The sequence below is a fragment of the Amblyomma mixtum genome, chromosome 8 (genome assembly GCF_055824585.1).
Source record: "Amblyomma mixtum isolate Tamu chromosome 8, ASM5582458v1, whole genome shotgun sequence".
Classification (NCBI taxonomy): domain Eukaryota; kingdom Metazoa; phylum Arthropoda; class Arachnida; order Ixodida; family Ixodidae; genus Amblyomma; species Amblyomma mixtum.
This window is the reverse complement of record NC_143019.1, coordinates 94,134,943-94,157,019: the sequence shown is the minus strand read 5'-3', so window position 1 is coordinate 94,157,019 and position 22,077 is coordinate 94,134,943. Positions and strand designations below refer to the sequence as shown.

Below are 22,077 nucleotides of genomic sequence, written 5' to 3'. Positions count from 1 at the left end.
GTGAATAAACGTCTCCTTTGTGAACTTGGAGGCCTATTTCTTTGCGGCGAATCGCTCTCCTCCCAGCGGAGGTTGAGTGCGCCGCATCGGTGTCCCAGTGGTGTGTGGTGACGGCTGATCGGGGCCCTTGGCTCGCGCGAAGCTCGAACCCGCGGTGGGTGGTGGCCTGTGTCCACGTAGGAACCCACAACTGGCGCCCAACGTGCTAAGTCATTGGCGCTTACGCCTTTGATGACACATTAGCCGAGCAGGTCGCCTTGCCGATCACGCTTGCGCACCATGTCTACCCCCAGCGGGGCACTGGGTAGCTACATGTCGGCTCCCTACGGAGTTGTAGCGTCGTTTGATCCGCTGGCTGCTGTTCCTTCGAATAGCCAGACACCGTGGTTGGCCGCGGCCCCCGTTGGGGTTTACGGCGCCACAACCCAAAATGTCGACCACGCGGCTCCCATTGGAGCTGTATCGGAAGCACCCTGCGGTGCATCCGCTGGTCACATGCCTCAGCTGTGCACGCTTTCCGCCCAGTGCGAAAGCAGTTCGTGTCACGCTGCCGCAACCGGCAGTTTCGAACAGCAGCAGCCGTGCCCCGCGAGCAGTCAATTCTGCTTTGGGAACGGCGAGGCGCTGGCCCGGTTCCCTGCGGAAACCGCGCCGCTCAACGAACTAGGAGCCTTGCCTCCCTCGTTCGTGCAGCCCGCCCAAACCTCCACTGAGGCCGGGGCGCAGGCGCTGCTAGCCAGTGCTGCCCAGATGATCCAGTCGTTGTCAGGGGCTGTTGGGACACTTTTGGCCACGCCGAAGTTGTCTCACCCCGCGGTCAAGTTGCCCATGCCAACATACCGCGGGTATGATGACCTACTCAGTGCCCGGGATTTCCTTGAGTCCCTCACCCATTATCAGAGAACTATGGGTCTCACTGAGCAGGTGGTGCTTGCACACATCATCCCCGCAGCGCTGACTGACACGGCAGCTCGGTGGCATCGGCTTTCCGGCCACCGGGCAGCGACTCTCGAGGAGTTCCGTGCAGCATTCCTGCGCGAATTCCTGCCCGCTGACTACGAGCGTAGGATGCGGCGAGAGCTGGAGCTCCGTACTCAGGCTCCGGATGAGTCGCTGCAAGAGTATGTTCGTGCGATGGAAGACCTTTTCTCAATCGCCGAGCCCAGAGCCTCGAACGAGGAGCGTGTCGAAAGGACGATCAGGCAGGCACATCCGACCTTTTCGGCTTACCTGCGCGGCGGCCGATTCCGAGATTTGGAGGAGCTGGCCGCCGAGGCAAAGCGCATTCAAGGCGACATTCTCGCCGCGCGCGCCTATCGTCCGCCACCGCCGGCAAGCGAGGCCCTTGAGCCACGTTGTGCATGGAGAGGGGCCTTGCCCTTACCCAACCGGCGACCACCCGCACAACCTGCCTTTGCAGCTGTTAGCGGGCAAAACGAGGCATGGGAGTTGAGCGACAGAGCTCTCGATCCCTACTCGTACGGGAGACGGGCAGCCTGCGCTGCACCGTTTTCTGAAGCGCGTGCTGAGGGGCGCCAAGCGCTCCAACGCACAGCGGAGGGGGAAACCCGACTCGGCCGACCCTTTGGTCGTGCAGCGGGCGGACCCAGGCAGGGAGAGGCGCCATTGTCCCGCGACCAAGCTCGCGGCGGCGTGCGCTGCTTCCGCTGCCAAGAGAGGGGCCACTTAGCAAGAGAATGCACCGTAGCCAGGCCTCCTGCGAGGCAGGGAAACGGCGGCGGGGGTCGGTCGTAAAGGGACCACCGGCCCAATCTCTGCTAATTCCCTCTGCGTACAGAGCAAGCTGCCTTGCTAATGCGCACGCGCCGTTTATTCCGGTCACCGTTGCTGGCCGCGAATTTTCGGCGTTACTGGATACGGGAGCCAGCGCTTCCTTGTTCGGTGAAGAGGTGTTGTCCCACTTGCAAAAGCACTCTGTGCGCTTGCGGGACTGCCGTACGGCATTCAACCTTGCGAAAGGCGTAGCCCATTCGGCTGGCGCCGCGAGGCTGACTGTCAGGTGGGGAGAGCGGACGAGACGCACGCGTTTCATCCATCTCCCAGGGCTCAGTGTGCCCATGATTCTCGGACGGGACTTTCTCCTGAAAACCGGGATCGTGGTGGACATTGCGAATGGCGGCTATCGCGACGGACCATTTTCCCAGCTTAAGCCGTTCATTAGCCCACCGGCGTCAGTATCTGCCTGCGCAGTGAAGGCGTTCGGAGAGTGCCACGCTCAGCGGACAGGGCCACGCCCTTGTGTCGAGCGTTCCGTCGTTCAGCCTCCCCTTTGGGACCGAGCGGCGCGGCACGACCAGGCACCACATCCGCTGGCCGCCTGTGCGGTAACATTGGATGACACACAGAAGGCTCGTTTGACAGCGCTATTGCGTCAGTACGATGAGCTCTTCACGGATCAACCTGGCTGTACCACTTTAGTGAGCCACAAGATCCACACTGGAGACGCGCTTCCTTTGAAGTGCAACCCTAGACCCGTCAGCCTTGCGAAAAGGCAGGTGATTGATGGGTTGCTGGATGAGATGCTGTCGGCGGACATTATCCGCCGCTCGTCCAGCGCCTGGGCGTCTCCGGTGGTGTTGGTGCCTAAGAAAGATGGCAGCCACCGTTTGTGTGTGGATTATCGCCGTCTAAATGCGCTGACTCGCAAGGATGCCTATCCGCTCCCGACGATCAGCTCAATCGTAGGAAACCTGGGCAGCGCGCGGTACTTTTCCACGCTAGATGCCTCCAAAGGTTACCTACAGGTCCAGATGGCTGACACTGACCGGTCTAAGACCGCGTTCACGTGTCACAGAGGGCTGTTTGAGTTCACTCGTATGCCCTTTGGTCTCTGCAATGGTCCTGCGACTTTTCAGAGGCTCATGGACCGCGTCCTGGGGGAAGCGAAATGGTCCCACGCCATGTGCTACCTGGACGATATCGTGATTTATTCACGAACCTTCGATGAGCACTTAGGCCACATTGCCGACGTGCTCGAGAGGGTACGGGCTGCTGGGATGACTTTGAATCCTGCGAAAGCCCAAATAGCGCGGACCCGGGTTCAGTTACTAGGGTTCACGCTGGGCGAGGGCTCCATTGAGCCTGATGCGGAGAAACTTCGAGCCATACTCGAATTTCCCGCGCCCAAGGACGTACGCGGCCTCCGCCGCTTTCTGGGAATGGCCAATTTTTATCGGTCGTTCATCCCGTCCTGTGCCCGCGTGCAGGCACCCTTGACCAAGCTCTTGGGAAAGACTGCAGCGTGGCGATGGGGGCCCGAGCAAGAGCGATCCTTTCGCCTCCTGTCTAGTGCCATTGCCGAGACAGCGCAGCTCAGGCTACCTGACCTGACCAGACAGTTCGTAGTCCAGACTGACGCGAGCGATCTGGGTTTAGGAGCAGTTCTCCTACAGGAATTCGATGGCGTGCTGCAACCGCTGGCCTTTGCCAGCCGCTCCTTGCTGCCCTCGGAGAGGAATTATTCCGTGACCGAGAAGGAGTGCCTCGCCATCGTGTTTGCACTGCGCAAATTTGACGTCTACCTTGATGGAACGCAATTCGTGGTGCAGACAGACCACAGTGCGCTCAGTTGGCTGATGCGGCTCCGCGAGCCTGCGGGTCGGCTGGCGCGCTGGGCTCTCCTGATACAGCATTACGACTTTTCTGTGCAGTATCGAAAGGGGAGCACAAACGTGGTAGCTGACGCGCTATCCCGTGCCCCACTCGCCAGCGGCGCCTTGACGCCTGTAGGCGGAGGGGGCGAAACAGCGGACGAGCCGCCGGGCGGCAAGGAGGGGGAGCCCGCAAACGGGTTAACCCATTCCGCTAACCAGGCAAGCAGCGCTTCGCAAAGCGGACGAGAGGCAAAGCTCTTCGTGAGCGCCTCGGAAGTGCCGACGCGAACGGAAATTTTGGCTGCAAACCTGAGTGGGGACGAGACCATGCTCCCCTCTGGGATGACTGGAATCGTTTTCAGCCGTAAAGAGCTACTGAAAGCCCAGCAAAATGACCCCTTTTGTCGCGTAATGAGCGACGGTCTCAGGGAGACGGAGCGCCGTGACGCTACTGGTATTGTAGCGGGCGAAGGGGGGCAGAAGCCAGCGTGTGTCGCGGCGAACCCCGGGGATTCATATTTGCTGGACAATGACGGGCTCGTGCTGAAGTACATAGCCACCGATGACGAGTCCATCGACCCGTTCAAGGTGGTTATCCCCAAAAGTCTGAGAGGCGCACTTTTGCGATTCTCTCATGACGAACCACTGGCCGGTCATCTGAGTGGCTCCAAAGTTTTTGCAAAACTGAGTCAATCGGTGACGTGGCCCGGCATGAAGCGTGACATTTTCCGCTATTGCCGTTCCTGCCATGTCTGTCAAGCGGTGAAGTCACGGGGCGGCAAGCCGCCTGGAATGATGAAACCAATTGACAGTGTGCGTCCGTGGCAGATGGCCACCTGCGATTTGATGGGGCCTTTCCCCAGGAGCAAGCAGGGGTTCATTTACCTGATGGTAGTCGCTGACCACTTTTCCAAATGGGTTGAGTTGTACCCCCTTCGGAAAGTGTCAGCACGAGCGGTGCTGGATAAACTCCAGGAAGTGTTCTGTCGGTTCGGCTTTCCGGAAAGACTGATCACGGACAATGCGTCCTATTTCACCGCTCGGGTGTTCGGTAACACGTGCCGTTCCCTCGGAATCGAGCACTACACCACTTCACCCTACCACCCCCAGTCCAATTTGACCGAGCGAATCAACCGAACGCTCAAGCCAATGCTGGCGGCCTTTGCCGAGTGTCAAAAGGATTGGGCAGACCATTTGAGCGAGTTTGCGTTCGCCATCCGAACAGCTGAGAATCGCTCAACTGGTTTCTCTCCCGCCTTCCTCAATTTCGGGAGGGAGCTGGCGAATCCGATGTCAAATGTCGTGCAGAGCCAGCTCGGGGATGAGCAGACGCGGGCAGACTGCTCTGCTTATGCGTCGACGCTTCGGGACCGGCTTGATCGGGCTCTCAACAGAGCAAGGCAGAGTTTGGCGGCAGCCAGAGCCCAACAGAAGGCTCAGTATGACCGCAAGCACCGCCGCCTGACTTTTCAGGTGGGTGATCTTGTCCTGAAGCGCAACCACGTCCTTAGCGATGCGAGCAAGGGGTTCTCAGCCTCGCTCGCTCCTAAGTGGCTTGGTCCGTACCGAGTGGTCAGAGTCTGGTCGCCACTCGCGTACCTGCTGGAGGATTCCCTTACGGGGAAAACCAGCCGTGCCCACATCGCAGACCTGAAGGCCTACGCGTCACGGTCTGACGAGCTTGCGCCGATACCCATTGGTATCAAAGGCAAGCGCAAAGGCACAACTGGTGCTGCGGAACGCAAGCGTACGGAGCACCGGTACAATCTGAGGCGACGGTCACCGGTGTGATTAATGCCGGACGGCGGACTCTTCCGCAACCGAAGGCACGCAGCCTCAGCTAGCTGGCGAGCTTTCTCGTCCGGCCCTACCTAGGCGAAGCACGGTGTGTTATTTTTTTTTGTTTTTGCAGCATGCTCAGTTCCAGCCTTGTGTGTTTATCTATTTATTTATTTGTTTTGTATGAGTCAGCTTCTAGCCACTTTCGTTTCCCCGCTTGTACATCTGTTTTCGTTCTAACGTACCGAGATGTACATAGGCAAACTTCAGCCCGCTCGTGCTTGCTCTTATCTTCTAGAAGGAATAGATTGGATTAGGTGTCGTTTGTACAGCGCGCCTTTTCTCATTTCCGGCCCGACTGTGGGTGGTTGGCTCGTTAAGGAGCCGTGTGTCGCGGTGCGAGTTTTGTGCGGCCCGTATGGAGGGGAAGTTGTCGGGGCGTTTGGGACGATGGGGGGGCGGAAAGTGCACCCTTTGACCCTCGCCGCGGCGCCTCTGGACGCTTCTGATGAGGGGATCGTTGTCGCCGACCAGCGTCCGCGTACGTGCCGGTGTATGCGTGGTTGTGGCTGTGGCTGTGTGCGCGCGTAACCATGAACCAAGGCGACGCCTGTGAGTTGTGCCGTTGTGTCCTTCTGCGTGAGCGCGAGGATGAGAAGGACCCCTCGCTGTGGACAAGGTTACACATCTGGACGCCGCCGAACGTCCTCGCCCGTTTCAGCCGGCGTGAAAGGGGTGCACTAACTGTCTTGTGCCCGAACGTGATGTCGTGTCCAAGGGCGCGAGGTCAGTGCTCTGCCGCGGCCCCGTCGTCATCAACGCACCCTACATCAACGGAAAGAAGACCGCCATCAGTCGTCGGCCCTCCGAACCCGTTCAACTTGAAGTCTGCGAGCGGTGAGTCGCCGACAGGCCCACTGGGCCGCGCCATCGAACTTTGAGGCTGACATCCACCTGTCACATAGTTGTACAGTTGAATTCACATCTTGTGTACCATGTATATAATCTGCAGGCTGCTTTGATGTACTGAAGCGTATGCCCGTGTTTGTTTGTTTTGCCTTGTTTTCCGTTGTTTGTGTGTTTAGTTTTTCTGGCTGGAACTGAAGAGGAGCTAGTTTTTTTTGTATTCATTTCTTTATTTTGGAACTGAAGTGTAGCTTATTTTTTTTGTATTGATTTCTTTATTTTGGCCGCGTGCTTTGCCGATGGGTAGGAGGGCATTTAAGGAGAGGGGGATGTGGGAATCTGGCTTTCCGCCGTCGCCTTTGCGCGGCTGTGCCGGCCGCCCGCGTTGTTTCTCCTCTTTCCCTTGCTCCCGCCTCAGGCGGTGGAGAGGCGGCTGGGTGACTAATCACTGTCATTTAGCCACAGCTCCGCCCCGGCTCCCCAAGGGCCTTTGCCATTGGCGCCTTTTGGCGGGAATCGGGACCCGTTTTGGCGGCCGCGCATCCCGCGACCGTCCGAGCGGGGCCCAGAGAGAGAGATCCCTCCGAGACAGCGAAAGGTGCGTACGTTACTGTTTGTCCCTGCCGGCCTTTGCCGCTCGGACCAGTGCTTACTCGAGCTCGCCCGCACGTGTCCTCTGACCTGCAGCGGCTCGAGCCTGTCCAGCGGGGTCCAGCGACCTCAGACAGGCGTACCTTGCGTTGAATGCCCACTCTCTCTCGCAACCGGCCCAACGGTCGACACGAGAGAGAGATCACAGCACTGCCGCGGGGACATTCTCCTGCAGCGGCGTGCTAGCGGTGCGCATTACTCGAGTCGCTTCGTGCGCGCAGCGGAGCCTTGCTCCTCGCGCGCCCCCGGGACGGGGTGACTATTGAGTGTGTGTGTATCAGCTGGAGGACGATGTGAATAAACGTCTCCTTTGTGAACTTGGAGGCCTATTTCTTTGCGGCGAATCGCTCTCCTCCCAGCGGAGGTTGAGTGCGCCGCATCGGTGTCCCAGTGGTGTGTGGTGACGGCTGATCGGGGCCCTTGGCTCGCGCGAAGCTCGAACCCGCGGTGGGTGGTGGCCTGTGTCCACTGTTAGGGACGAGGTAGCAACATCCCACCGCTGCCACCAGTTTGTTAGATACGGGGTAACAGCATCCCACCGCTGCCACCAGTTTGTTACAAACGAGGTAGCAGCACCCCACCGCTGCCACCAGTTTGTTACGGACGAGGTAGCATGGACGTGCTCCGGAGAGTGAATTGAGGGACGCCTGTGACGAGGCTGCTGGGAAAAGACAATGAAGAGGAATTTATACATGAATATTTACAAGTGAGCTGCAGGAACGCTGCATCACGACAGCTCAACAGGAGAGCATGATGAAAAAAAGCTCTTCGGCCGTGCCGCTGCCGGCTTTTTTTAAGAGTTCTCTTCCCTAGGGTCCCTAGATGGGGGCCGGGTTTCACTGGCACCAATCACCGACACGCACGCACTCACTCACTCCCGAGAGATCACGCCGTCGTCACGCGCTGGGAGAGGGGAACGATGCCAACCACGTAGCGCAGACGCCGAAATGTCCATGAGCGGCGTTCGCGCGCATTTCGAACGCGCGTTCCCACTCGGTGTACGGGAAACGCTCGCTCAACCGGGCAGACGGACGCGGCTTCCGTGGCCATCCAGGCGTTCACCCAACGCGCGTCTCGGGGTTTGTCGGCGTTTCGCTGCTGCCATGTCGTCGTCTTCCCCAGGACGAAGGCGAGTCGTAACAGACTGCCCCGCCGGGGGAAGGAGATCCCGATGGACAGGGGACAGCATCCGCTGTCCGGAGGGATGTCGCTTGAGGCTGGTCTCAACTGCAGTCGGTTCTCTCTCGGCGGTTCTGGAGCTCAGCGCACCCCGAAGTCTTCCTTTGCAGGTGCAGGTTCCCAAAGGGCACTGCAAAGTGACTCGTGCTCCGCTAGCGTTAGAACCACGCCGAAAACCCAACCGCTCAGTCCGCAAGCACGACACAATCCCCACTAAGCTATGCCAGGCTCTTTCCCTCAAACAAAGTCAATTAATTAATCACTGGGAGTAGTCCAGCAGCACTCACAAAACTCCCACAGATCGGCACATTACACCACAAAGCGCATCTCAATTTTAAAACAAACAAAATCAATCGGTTCAAAATCCTACATCAGGAAGAAAAACCACCAGTAAACTGCAACTATGATGCTGACTCTTGCGCTAGGGACCTCAATTTAAGCTATCGGCATTACCTTTGAGACTCCCCTTTTTGTGATGTATTCCGATTAGTAATGACCACAACAATTACGAACGCACTTGTTTCCACTCCATTCTGCATGGGAGGATACTGCCGTGACGTTGCATAACCATGCCAAGCTTAGCTCAACATCCAAGCCAAAGTCACAGTAATTTTCCTAATGCCATAAAATCAAGCGACTCCAGGCGCTTATGCTAGTTGCCTAAATGGCCCGTCTGGCTTGCACTTCGCGTTTTAGCGGACGCTGCTACACATGGGCACCACTAGTGCATTTTTCAAAATCTTTGTCAAAAGAAACGCTTTCAATGCAAACAACGCGTCCGAAACCTATTCCTGCTCAAAACTTCTTTTTTTTTCACTTTTTTATTCTGCAAAACGCTTTTTCTGCAAAACGCTTTTTCTGCAGGAATGGTTTAAAACAGCAGAGACCTCCTCGGAATCTGCTGCTAACGAGCCGCGCGGCGGCTCAAAGGGGTCGCCTATTCTTCAACCGCGCCCTGCGTGGACGCACACCAACAGTGGCTTTAGCAGCCGACAATTCACAAAATTCGAAGGGCTTAACTGCGCTTCGACACCTGCGAGCCTCAGACGCCAGGCAACTACGATTTGTTCCGCACACCGGCCGCGTGTCTCCAACACCTGAGTAGCGTCTGAACATTTGAATGCGAGGGGTTGACGGTCGCGTATGAAAGAAACGCCTACGAGGACTCCTTTCTCGATTCAACCGTGTCCTTCGACTGGAACGCGTTCTGCGGCGTTCTTCCATGCGGTAGCTGGGCGTCCTCTTCGGCCCGCTGCGAGTTTTACGCGTCCTGCTACCGTAGCGTCCCCACAATGGGTAAGGTGGCTTTCGCGCTGTCTGTAAACGCCGAGCTAGTCTGGCCTTAGCGCGGTGCCTGACGCATATGGAGTGCCGTGATGATCGCCTCGGACGATTACGCTGCTGGCCGGCCTTTAACTTTACAATGTCCTCGGCCCGTACTTCGTCCGTTCTCTCGAGAGCACCCCTCGTCTTGGCTCTCCTTGCGCGTGGTCGCCTTCCTAAAACTGCCTTCGCAGAACGGCCCTGCGCGCCTCCATTTCTCGCTGTGTCCTCACCCTCCGCATCTTCTCGCTGACGCAGCACCGAGCCGTATTTCCCCCTTAAGTTCGAATTATCGGCTCGTGCTTTCGGTGTCACCGCAGGACTCAGTAGCCAGCTGTTCCGACAGCACTTTATCTCCTGCTGAGCATAACTTGCTCTCCTGAGGCTTGCTAATCGACCCTGCGACCCTAACTCCCTGGCCTGCAACTTGATCTAAACCACACTCGATGGCTAACGTTGCGATCTGCCCTTGGGTTTCAGCGGTGCACTCGGGTGACTCGCAGCCGCTCTCCTTACAGCAAAGCGCTGTGTCCAAAACTTGGCTACTAAGGTTCGCCAGCCGCATCGAAGGAGGGTCTCCCTTGATTCCTTGACTGCTCTGGCCCGCAAGCTCACTAGTCTCTTCCTGAGCAGAAGCATCAATCTCGCTTGTCAAAGCAGGTTTTGCCTCAGGGCTAGAGACGGTCGCTTCTCCCTTATTAGCGTTGTCTGTGCTCACTAACGAAGCAGATCGCTCGGCTTTGTTTTCGGTGGGAATCCTGCAACTCACAGTTTGCTCTTCATTCCCATTAAACTCGGCCTTCACAGAACTTTCATCATGACTTTCCTCAAATAACCCAAGGACTACTTTTCCCTGGTCACGGAGACCTTCGCCGTCTTTCTCCTGGGTATTATCCTCCCGACCGCAGGAATCCGCCTCCGTCCCGGAAAGTGCATGATTCTCTGGGCTCAAAACCAACGCATTGCCCCTTTCCTTATTTTTAGCAGTGCCTACATTATCGCCCGAGCCCTCATGGCTGGCGGATATGCACTCTTCCTCATTGCTAGCCTTAGTGCCTATATTATCCTCCGAGCCCTCGCGGCTTGTGGATCTGCACTCTTCGCTAGCTGCTTGACCGAACTCCTCGGTCCTCGCTGCCGAAGTGGCCTTTCTTTCCTGGACCAAACCTGTCCTATGCCGCCACTTCTGTACAGCACGCGTGTCATCCGGCGACTGAGCGGAGCTTCTAACTCGGTCCCTGACACTATTGCGGTGTAGCTTACCACCGACAATTTGGCCTTCCAAATCTGCCTCCGCGGGAATTCGAAAGTATCTGAGGAGCGCACTTTTGGTTATCGCATAGTTGCGGGCATCCTCGTCAGACAACCTCGCCCAGACATTTCCGGGTTCACATGGGAGAAATCCCATCAACACAATTGGCCAATAACTCTGGTCTAGCTCCTCCTCCATGCAAATTCTCTCAAAATTTTCTAGAAAAGTTTTGAAATTTTCGCCTTTTCTCAAGAAACTTAAGCGAGATCGCGCTCTGATACTTCTGATCGTGTTAAGTTCACGCGTGAGTTCCCGCATCTCTCTTTCGTATTCCTGTTGCCGCTGCTCTCTTTCGCGTTCCTCTTTCTCTTGTTTTTCTTTACGTTCGCGTTCCTCTTTCTCTTGTTTTTCTTTACGTTCAAGTTCCTCTTGTTCTCTTTTTGCCAATTCCCTCTCCTCAATGGTCTCAAGGCATTCCGCAAGCTCGTCATCTTCAGCCTCCAACGCAAGAATAGCCTTCAGCAGTTCTGGTTTTCTGAGTTTGTCTGATACCTCCAGACCCAACTCTTTCGCAAGCTCCAGTAACTTTGGTTTGCGCAGCGTCTTCCAATCCATGGCTGCTCCGAGTACTGCTTCTCTACTGCCCGCTATTGTCTTGCTGCAACTAACCCAGCAGCAACGACAACCCAATTACCAGCTCTGTTCCCGACACTAACAAAAGCCTGGCAAAACTCAGCAGAAGAAAGTTCCGCACTCACCAAACCTCGCAGCCAAGAATCCAGCGCAGTCGGTCCGCTGCAGGCAACCAGTCAACACACAGGGCTCGTTGCACTGCCCCCGACTCGCCGTTCTGCTGCTCAGCGTCCCGTTGTCCGCAACTCTCCGCCGGCGTCCGACGACTCGCGTCCCACCGCTGCCACCAGTTTGTTAGGGACGAGGTAGCAACATCCCACCGCTGCCACCAGTTTGTTAGATACGGGGTAACAGCATCCCACCGCTGCCACCAGTTTGTTACAAACGAGGTAGCAGCACCCCACCGCTGCCACCAGTTTGTTACGGACGAGGTAGCATGGACGTGCTCCGGAGAGTGAATTGAGGGACGCCTGTGACGAGGCTGCTGGGAAAAGACAATGAAGAGGAATTTATACATGAATATTTACAAGTGAGCTGCAGGAACGCTGCATCACGACAGCTCAACAGGAGAGCATGATGAAAAAAAGCTCTTCGGCCGTGCCGCTGCCGGCTTTTTTTAAGAGTTCTCTTCCCTAGGGTCCCTAGATGGGGGCCGGGTTTCACTGGCACCAATCACCGACACGCACGCACTCACTCACTCCCGAGAGATCACGCCGTCGTCACGCGCTGGGAGAGGGGAACGATGCCAACCACGTAGCGCAGACGCCGAAATGTCCATGAGCGGCGTTCGCGCGCATTTCGAACGCGCGTTCCCACTCGGTGTACGGGAAACGCTCGCTCAACCGGGCAGACGGACGCGGCTTCCGTGGCCATCCAGGCGTTCACCCAACGCGCGTCTCGGGGTTTGTCGGCGTTTCGCTGCTGCCATGTCGTCGTCTTCCCCAGGACGAAGGCGAGTCGTAACACCACGTAGAAACCCACAAACCTAACGAGAACGCCGACGCTCGGCCGGTTGGACTCAGCCCTCCGAGTAAAAATGGATAACTCCGCGCGGCAGTTACGCGCCTACGACCCTGAGGCGATGGCGTGGACTTCGGTCCCCACCATTGGCGACATAAATTTGACGGTTTCTCCCAAAATTAGGAGTCAAGCTTTGCTTCAAGCGGCTGCACGCCGCTCCCATGTCAAATCCCGGGTGACGGCGTTCGGCGCCGCCTCGGCCGCTGTCGCATCGGTCAGAAACATGAAGTCTCTCGCGACGCGCGCCACGTGAAGCAAGTGCAAGGCGTTCACGAAGTGGAAGCCGTATCCAATGCCCAAACCCGCTCCTGAAGACTACGTTGTAGTCATAAAGCCCCGAGAACGTGTTTCCCTTCACGAGGCGTTCACCGAAACCGGCTACGGTACCGCTATTCCGGCGTACCTCGGCCCAGAACGGGCCCGCGCTATCTCCGTTCTGCCCTCGAGGAGCCAAACATCATCATCGTGCATACCGCGGACATCGAGGCGGCCGACCCGCTCCTCGGTGACTTTGCTGTTAATACCGAGAAGGGATCGGTCAAGCTTAAAGGTTACCTGAGACAAGACGGCGGCAACACGCGCCACGGAGTGATCGTGGTCCGTAACACGGACACAACGGAAACTCTTCAACAACGAGTGTGCTGGCGCGCCGGCACCATCGTGGAAATCCGGAAATTTGGAACATCCCACAAGGCACGCATCACCTTCGCGGGTAAGGAGAAGCCCCGTTACGTGCATTATGAGAACATGGTCGTGTCTGTGCAAAATTATTACAAAACTATCCCAGCCTGCGGCCAGTGTGGGGCCGTCGTGCATCGCGCGGATGCATGTCCGAACATGCAGCCGGACACGTGTGTACTCTGTGGACTCCAAGCTCCGCTAGTGGAGAGGGTGCGGGCCCCTCACAACTGTGTACCCCGGTGTTCTGTGTGTGGTGCCGCCCATGCCACCAACTCACGCGACTGTGCGGCAAAATTTTGCACACCAAAAATGGCCACCCAAATGGGCAAGAAAAAGAAATCGGCGCCCAAGAAGAAAAGCTGCCATCTTGGGCCTCCAACCTCCACCACCGAGAAGCTGGCGCCACCTCCTGGAGGTGCTGGCAAGCGACCGCCGACCTGGGCGGACATCGTCAAAACCGGACACATGGTGGGTGGTTCGGGCATGGAGGGTTCAGGCGGGGCTGCTTCTTCTTCCCCCCTTCTCACTCCCCTCCCTGGGGCGCGCAGGGGCCCAATACGAGATACTGCTAAAGAAAACTAACGAATTAGAATCTAAAATGCACCAGCTACCTTCTCCCCCTTTCCTCCCGCGGCTGAGACGGAGAGTGAGCTCGTGGCGCCGAAGGCGGCAACAAGCGCGGAGACCGCATTGCAAGCCCATTTCGAGGCCCGCTTCGGGGCAATAGACGACCGATTCGCTGCCATAGGAAACCAAATCTCAATGGTGGTCAATGCCATCTCCAAATTGCAAGTGACAATACCCGCAATGATTGCCCAACAAATTGCGCATTCCTCGCGCCCCTCGCGCAGGCCCGGCGGTCCCTACAAGGACGTATCCGGGCGCCCATTGAAACCTCCGAGGCGCACCCCTGAGGTAGACGACGACGACGACAGCTGCTCGCTCTCCGGTGTGGAGGACGCTTCCCTCCCCGCGAGTGCTGGCTTCGCAGCAGCATCACTATAACCCGTCCTTAACCTAAACGACTATGGCGAGCAGCCCTAATATCAGGCGCTCCCCAAGAACCAACTCGGCCATCCCCGTCCAAATTGTCTAGTGCAACTGTCGGGGCTGCCGCTGCCGCACAAAGCCGGCGGATCTCCGACTTTTCCTTTCAATCCTCGACTCGCTTCTGGCGGTGGTTGCTCTCCAGGAGCCAGGGAGCGGTGCAACCCTTACAATTACATTGCCTTCCAGCAGGACCCAAGAAACGCGATGCACCACTCCACATACTCAACACCTACAGTTCCCCCAGCCTCAAAAATGTAACGTTCGCAGCACCATTTAGCCGCGCTCGAAAGACTGCGGGCAGGGACCTTTTTCTGCGGCCACCTCCGACCAACTCAGGCTATGACGGACGCCGTAGTGAAGGGCTCCGGAAATTTCGACCACCAGGGGTTCTTTAACGTGCACTGACATCGCACAGCACACGGGCCTCTAGAATTTCGCCTTCATCGAAATTCGGCCGCTAGCCGATCCCGATCGATCCGGGCCGCGTCTTTCGGGTCAGCAGCCGAGCGGCGTAACCACTGAGCCACCGCGGCGGGGCTTTTCGCCATGTAAAGTTGCGAAATAAAGTCGCTTTGATTAATTTTTTACTTGGTGTCGTTCAATGCTCTGCAAAGCGAACTCGTACACAAAACCAAAGCGGCTATACATCTCCCTCCAGGAATTTAGGTGTCCACAGGGTCAACGCGAGCCTTTCATTACCGGGGTCGGCTGCAACGGCCTTTCAAGCAGCCACGGAGTTCCCGCTCGCTCTTGCGGCACCACACGCAAATAATCGTGTTCCGTCTGCTCTTCCTCAACCAAAGATAGCACTGACAGTGATACGACTTCGTTGTCGCACCCATATCCACCGTCGCGGCTGTTTTATTGCATTAATGCCGACTAACATTCGGAGCTTCAAAGCGACTCCAAACGGCACTTCCTTTTCCTGTGTAGGCGCAGGCAGTGATGTAAGACGCTGTTCGCAGATCGCATTCTGCTAAGTGCACAGTCTGCGCCGTGACTTTGTCCCACCGTGTTTCGAATGCAGACACGCGGAGTCGTGCGCTCTGAGAGCAAGGTACGCATTTTTCTATTTTTCACGTGATGTAGATAGCTTCAAGAGCAGCTTTCTTCTTAGCACTTTAAAAGCCCCTATACAACTGTGAAGTTTCTGGAGTTGATCATAAATGTTGGAGATTTAGCACATGTGTGAGAGAACGAGAGCAGTGCAGCATCAGAATTATCCCACGGAAAATTCTTCTGGCACTGGCCGCCACTCCAAATCATAGGCATGGTTTTTTGCTAGCCAGACATGATGATGAAAATGATGTTTACCCCATGTTCAATATTCCCAAGAGCATAGTATTGAGATCTCAGTATAAACAGCTGCTGCTATTCATTGAAGACGCTGATTGTTTCACGTAATTCACGTGATTTTTTCAATACACGTGATACAAAACAAGTTCACGTGATTTTTTCAATAATCGCCAAATACCGTGTATAAATACGCGCCCGCCGCGACAATGTTTTAAAAAGAGCCTTATTGAGCTAATGAGACCGTTTCTGAGGTATTGAAATACCAGCACTAGCCGAAATTAGAAAGCAGGTTTCTGATCTTAACTAGCAAGCTGACTGATTAATTTCTAATAGTTAAAGGTGCACTGACGAGGAATCTGAACTCGGCTTTTTGCCGCAGTAACTCGATCTACATGTTCCGAGAATTCTTGAAAACTTCGAATTATTGCCCTGTGTAGCTGATTTCCCTAGTTTAAATCGGATTAACGTTCGGCTCCCGCCTTTTTTTTTTTTTTAATCAGCGCAGACGGTGGGAGGAGTAAGCCAACGCATGGTGTGCCTTTCAAGCAGTCGCATGGCAGCATTGCTTTTGGTTTTATGTTGCTTTTTAGGTTTCTATGATTAAATACATCTAATCAGACGCTACATGGCTGCAAATTAGGCCCATGGAAATAAAAATACGCGTGAGCTGTTTGCTTTTGCCGATCACTACATATCCCTCCGCTGATGGCAGAGCGGCAAGCCGCCACGGGACTTGCTGAAAGGTAGGTTTACTCCTCGCACTATCTGCGGGGAATTAAAAAAAAGGCGGAAGCAGCGACTTTTTTGTATTTAAAATAGGGAAATCGCTTGCACAGTGCAGTACTTCGAAGTTTCTAAGCATGCTCGGAACGTGTAGATCGAGTTCCAGCGGTGAAAATACGAGTTCAGATTCCTCTTCAGTGCACCTTTAACTGCATAACGGCCACTTTTAAGGGGCTGGTCGCAATAAAGATTTGTGGGCGGCCGTAAGTAAAAGCCACATCATTTTTTATAGTTTCGAAAAGGCGGTACCCTTAGCGATGGGGGTTAACAAATTTTGATCGTATCGCGCCAAAAAATGCGCGCTATCCAAAATTCAGCCTCTTGGGCGCACGCAAAGCAAAGGCCCTGCCTCAGCCACGTCACCCCGTGTAATGGGACATGTGACAGGCCACGTGACAGGTTTTCAATGGAGGATGGGGTGCAGGTGGAAGGTCTCTTCGGGTGCGCCAAAGACACGCGCTTTTCGCTGGCGGGAACCTTATGGCGCGAGATCACTAAAATTAAAGAAAGAATTCTCGAGCCATACCTCCGTAAGTAATCACGTTTTCGAAATTACACAAGCTGCCAAGGCTATTCATAACGACCGGCTGCAGGTATCCGCAGATCCGCAGATCCTATGTTTCAACACAGCTTTCAACACGTGTTTAGTGATTAGACAACTCCTTCGTGTTCTAGGCACTAGTGGCTGCAAACTTGACCAGCCGATGTATCAACTTTTTTCCGTCTCAGCGGAAAACGGCGGCTCGTGTCTCCATATGGGGTATTTTTCCAGCAGCATTAAAATTCGTAAAACTCTCCACCTGCAAAATCTGTCTCCGTTAAAAACTTTTCGCGTGGCAGCCATGAAAGCGCGCTTGATTATTTCGACCTATGCCTGAGTGATTTTCACGAAAATGATGTGTCTACTACGGCACCCATTTAAAAGAAATCGCTACCAACTGCGTAGCAAATTCAATTCCCAAGAAAGTAAAGAAAATTAGCAAAATAAATCCCTGAATTCCGCGTAAAGTTTTGCACTGAAAACCGAAGCTAAAAAGATTGAAATGAACACGTCCCTGCCGAAACGCAATGTAACCTGCCCTGCGACAGGCTCTTGGTCTCTCAAAGCATCTATATACTTCGATCACACACTGCTGACCTTCATTAGGAATGCCCGCAGATATTCTGAAAACATTTCCCTCTCCTGCTTGGACCCTTTTTAGGGCGGACAGTACAATTTAAGTAATTCAAAGCAGGCGCCCAAATTTCATATATAGTTAGAAAGTTAACTGTCAAAAAAAATCTTAAGCACCTTACCAGTTAACCTGCTTCATCTGTTCTCTGCTGTCCGCCAAGATTGATATTATTGTGCCACAGAAGTCTTTATGCTTCTAAAAGACTGTTTTTAAATATTAGTGGTGGGCTTTCCTGAAGCACCAGTCGTACTGCGTACGCCTAATGCTGTGCTTAAGCGCGAGTTTCCCATAGCGAGCTGTGAACGGCAGAAGGGATAGTAATGCAGACAGCATTCCGCGAGAGGTCATTGTATTAACAGTTGAAGGGATCCCAGGAAGATAATGAGGTCAGGTAGTGGTTTTCTCAACGGCCACATTCTTTTCTTTCAGACGGAGATGTACATGAAAACTGGCGCTTTACTTTTGTGGGCTGTGACAACAGCCTGTGGCCTCAGCACGTCGATGAACTGCACCCGCATCGCTCCTTGCGCAGAGCTGATGCACCGCTCAAAGCGCTGCAACGTGGCCGTTGAGAACGGATACGTCCACGCGGTTTGTACCAGTTTTATAGGGCTGGAGAATCGGCAACATTTCATTCCTGCCTACCCGGATACGCTGACAATAGAGCAGGAGCTCGTGTCCGACGAACCTGCATACAAGAACACTGCTCAGGATGGTACCCTCTGCATGTCGCTCCGATCCGTCAAGATTAAAAAATGGGATAATTTTCCGGTACCGATATTTGATGAGGAGTACGACGATTTCGTTACGTCCGATCAGATAAATTTTGGCCCTTCAAGAATTTACTCCCTGCTCCTATACATTCGCCAGATGACATTGAAAAGAACGTTCGGCAAGCCTCCGCAAGCCGCTGTCGCCGTCTGCAACGGAACTCCAGCCGACGAAAGCTGTACCTTTGACGTATACGGCTTCAGCGACCCTCATAGCAACAAGACCTGTTCCGAAAGTGAATATTTAAAGTTCTGGCATGTTGACACAACCATGACCGAGTGTTTGAACGTCACATTTACAGACACAGTCATTGAATTCCCATATCAAATCATTACATATTTCACCGTCCCTCACATAAAGCATCTTATATTCTACAAATGCAACTTTGAGAGAATCTTACTTCAGAATAGAACACTCGGACGAGAAATCGAGCGCCTAGAGTTTTTCCACACGCCCATTCGGGAGATCGTTCCACTTGCGTTCTCAACTATAAGCGCAGGTATCAGGTATGCCTCGCTTATCGGCACAAAATTACCCGAAATTCCAAAGGCAATCTTTTACTTAGAGCGGCTAGATACACTCGACATGTCCGATACCAATGTGCCACGTGGCGTCGAGTTTCAGTACTCTCCCAGGGATGGTGAATGGAACAGCAGCGTTCAGCGGCTAATTCTGAGTGGAACCAACCTCAGCTCGTTACCAAATCGCGCCTTTTGCGGATTTCCGCTGCTCAAGAGACTGGCGCTAGACAACTGCGATATAGCTAGGATTTTCGGGTCTCCATTCGAATGCCTGGAAGACCTCAAGAACCTCTCTATGGCTAGCAACAAGATTAAGCATTTGGACGCAGAAAACGTGAAGGGACTTAGAAAACTTATTTTTCTGAACCTCAATAAAAACCAGATCGTACACTTCGAAGGAACGCAAGTATTCTCCACTTTGATCTCCTTGACTCGACTCATACTGTCTCAGAACGAGATTAAAGAACTACGACTGGATGCATTGGAGTATGCTCCTATCGAGGAGCTAAATCTTGCCTATAATAGGATATCAAAGTGGAGGGGACCTTTATTTTCTCGCATGGGTAAACTGAAAACACTTCACTTAGAGCACAACGTGCTATCCAGTATAAACGAAGACATGCTGCGTGACATCAACAACGTCAGCTACGTGAACCTCAGCAAGAATCCCTGGGACTGCTCAAGCTGCCAGCTGAAGAACCTTCTTTCCGTGCTGCAGGAGCACCCTGTTCAGTGTACCGAGTGCTTTGTCTGCAAACAACCTGAGGAGCTCGACGGAAGGCGCGTTCTCGAGGCGCCCTGGAATGAAGACGACTGCGCCCCGCCCGACTACTACAGAATTTACGGTGTTCCTGCGCTCCTCTCTGTCATGGTCGCCTCCTTGGTCGGCTACGTCATTTACAGGAACCGCTGGTACTGCATGTACAGCCTGCTTTACCTCAAAGTAGCCATTAAAGCGTATCGAAGACAGACGCACACAGGAAGCTTTCTGTGGGACGGCTTCCTCTCGTACCACACCTCGGACACCGAGTGGGTGCGAGACGTGCTCCTTCCAAAGCTCGAAGCTTCCATGAAGTTTCGGCTCTGCGTGTCCGAGCGAGACTTCATCCCGGGCCTCCCGATCACCGAGAACATCTGCCGGGCCATAATGCAGAGCCGCGTGTCGCTCTTCGTGCTGAGCCGGGAGTTCTGCCGCAGTCGCTGGTGCATGTTTGAGCTGAGCCTGGCGCGGCATCGGTTGTTTGAGAACGACCGCAACGATGGCTTGGTGTTCATAAGAAAGAACGACTTGGAGGAATCTGAGCTGAGCTCCATGCTGACGCAACTCATCAGGTCCCGCACCTACGTTGAGCTACCGCCCGACGGTTCGAGCGAGGCCCTGAGCAACCTCTTCTGGCTCCAGGTCCAGGCTGCTCTGCAACAGTAGCCGTGTGCTCTAAAATTTCCTGCTTCCAAGAATTGCGTTCTCATGAGGTTTAGACCGTTGCTGGTGGTACTAGTCTTGTATTATACTGCCGTTGGTGGTGTAACTAGTCAGGTATTACACTGGCGTTGCTGCCGTAGCGGCATTCTCGATAAATCTAGGCACTGTCACCATTCGAATCAGAGTCCACATACCGCTGACGCTACATCGCTTCGTAAAGGCTTTACCTAAAGTCCAATCCTGGTGTCCCTTAATAAGGGCTTAATGAAGTTATGGCATGTATGTTAGCGTGCACTCTATACGGGTTATGCTGAGTCTATTTTATCGCCGGTTATGAACTATTTGCGGGTTACGCTCCACCTCTGCTGCAGGTCGCGAGTAATTTACAGGTTACGCCGTAACCGTCAACCTGTCGTCACTGAGAGTGCAGAAGAACACGCATACTGGAAGGTGAAGAGCACGCCAAGGCAGTGCTTCAGAAAAGGCAACAGAAAGAAGGGAATGTTGTAAAACCACTAAATGATACGACTTTTCTTTTACTTTGTGTATGGCAGTAAACACCTTTCTCACATTTCGAAAAACTTCTTGTACGTCTCCTGGTTAGCACTGCGGGTAGAGGTCTGATTACCAGCTTAAGCGTCCTTGTAACTGCACTCTCGTAAATAAACGTCTCTAGATGTTCGAAACACTTTACTACTTGGTATTGTAGGGCAGTTTTCATATCGCGTTATGTTCGGCCGTCTCATCCTCCGGTTTTGAAAGGAGAAACAAAGCTTCGTACAGCTCAAAATTTTCCAATAACCACTGCAGGGTTTAGGACAAAAACAAATATTCAATAAACCAGCGAAATCAATGTTGACACCACTTATAGTGCATGCCTGAGATTTAGAGAGTGAGGTAGCTTTAACTGATGATTTTAGCAGACAAGCAATATACACAGATGATGCGTTAGCATAGAGCTCAAGCAGGAAAATTACTGCGCAGTGGAATAGATTCCTTAGTTACACACTGAAATGCGCGTACCTTTAGGGCACCTTCAGTGTACAGTCGTGCTAATAGCACTAAGGGAAATTTTTTAGGAGGCAGTTTTGCTTCCATTGTTCAAGTAAAGCGTAATCGGTCGGTTACAGAACAGGGGACTGCATTTTCAAGGAGTCACTTATCAATAACAGCAGGAAAAACTGCTCTAATATACCGAGGTTTTCTGAGAAGTGCAAGAGGTAAAATGCTTCAAAACTCTACGAAGCAGCCTGAATTTATCACGAACACCTTAGAAAACAATGGAAAACCGAATTAACCCTAATGGCTACTCTGGTGTGACGCCTTTCACTTTTGGCACCAGTAAGTCAGGACAACTCGCTTCACGCCGCCTCCGGCAATGTAAGAGAAGGGAGTGTGTTACGCTGACTCTGGAGTCATAGCGAACAAGGTATCAGGAAGTTTTTTTCGGCGTAGGAAGGCTGCACCAAGCTAAGAAAAAGGTGACAATATATCCTCTTTTGAGCTGTCTCGCGGTGGATTGCTATTTGAAAATAAGCCCCCCCCCCCAAAAAAAAAAAAAAACAACAACTATATTTTCGAAAAACATAGATGCTGAGATTTCCGGCGCGTAACGAAGCCCGGAAACGAGTTGGGCACTGAAAGTTAGTTCATTTGCGCATACCTTTCCTCGGAGTGTGTTCTTTGTGTCAGGAATTCGGGTCTGGGGTATGCTTTTTGTAACGTCCGGGGTTTTACAGGGGGCGTGCGATGAGCCGGTGTGGTGCGATTAGACCGCCCGTGAAGTAGTTTCTCCGCCGATTGACGACAAGGCTCGTCATGATGAACCCGGGGGATGGGCGGTTCTTCCAATTCTCCCATAATAGTTATGGACTTTTTTACTTCAGCACATGTGCGGATTCTGTAAGTGTACGTTTTGTCCGGTGCATCTCTCCGCCTCATGTACGAGCTTTCCTGTGTTTGCTGTTGTCATTTTCTCACCAATCACTGCGTATATATTTTGCACGTGGTGTACAATGTA

General features: G+C 53.7%; 1 protein-coding gene and 1 pseudogene across 1 annotated transcript; both read left to right on the top strand.

Moving 5' to 3' along the window:
• Nucleotides 1–12,373: 12,373 nt before the first annotated feature.
• Nucleotides 12,374–14,043, top strand: LOC149333551 (uncharacterized; annotated as a pseudogene).
• Nucleotides 14,044–17,589: 3,546 nt separating this feature from the next.
• Nucleotides 17,590–21,498, top strand: LOC149333550 (toll-like receptor 2 type-2). Its single transcript, XM_089556077.1, has one exon. It carries the CDS (start codon nucleotides 17,724–17,726, stop codon nucleotides 20,058–20,060), a length of 2,337 nt encoding a protein of 778 aa, XP_089412203.1. The 5' UTR covers nucleotides 17,590–17,723; the 3' UTR covers nucleotides 20,061–21,498.
• The last annotated feature ends 579 nt before the right edge of the window (nucleotides 21,499–22,077 follow it).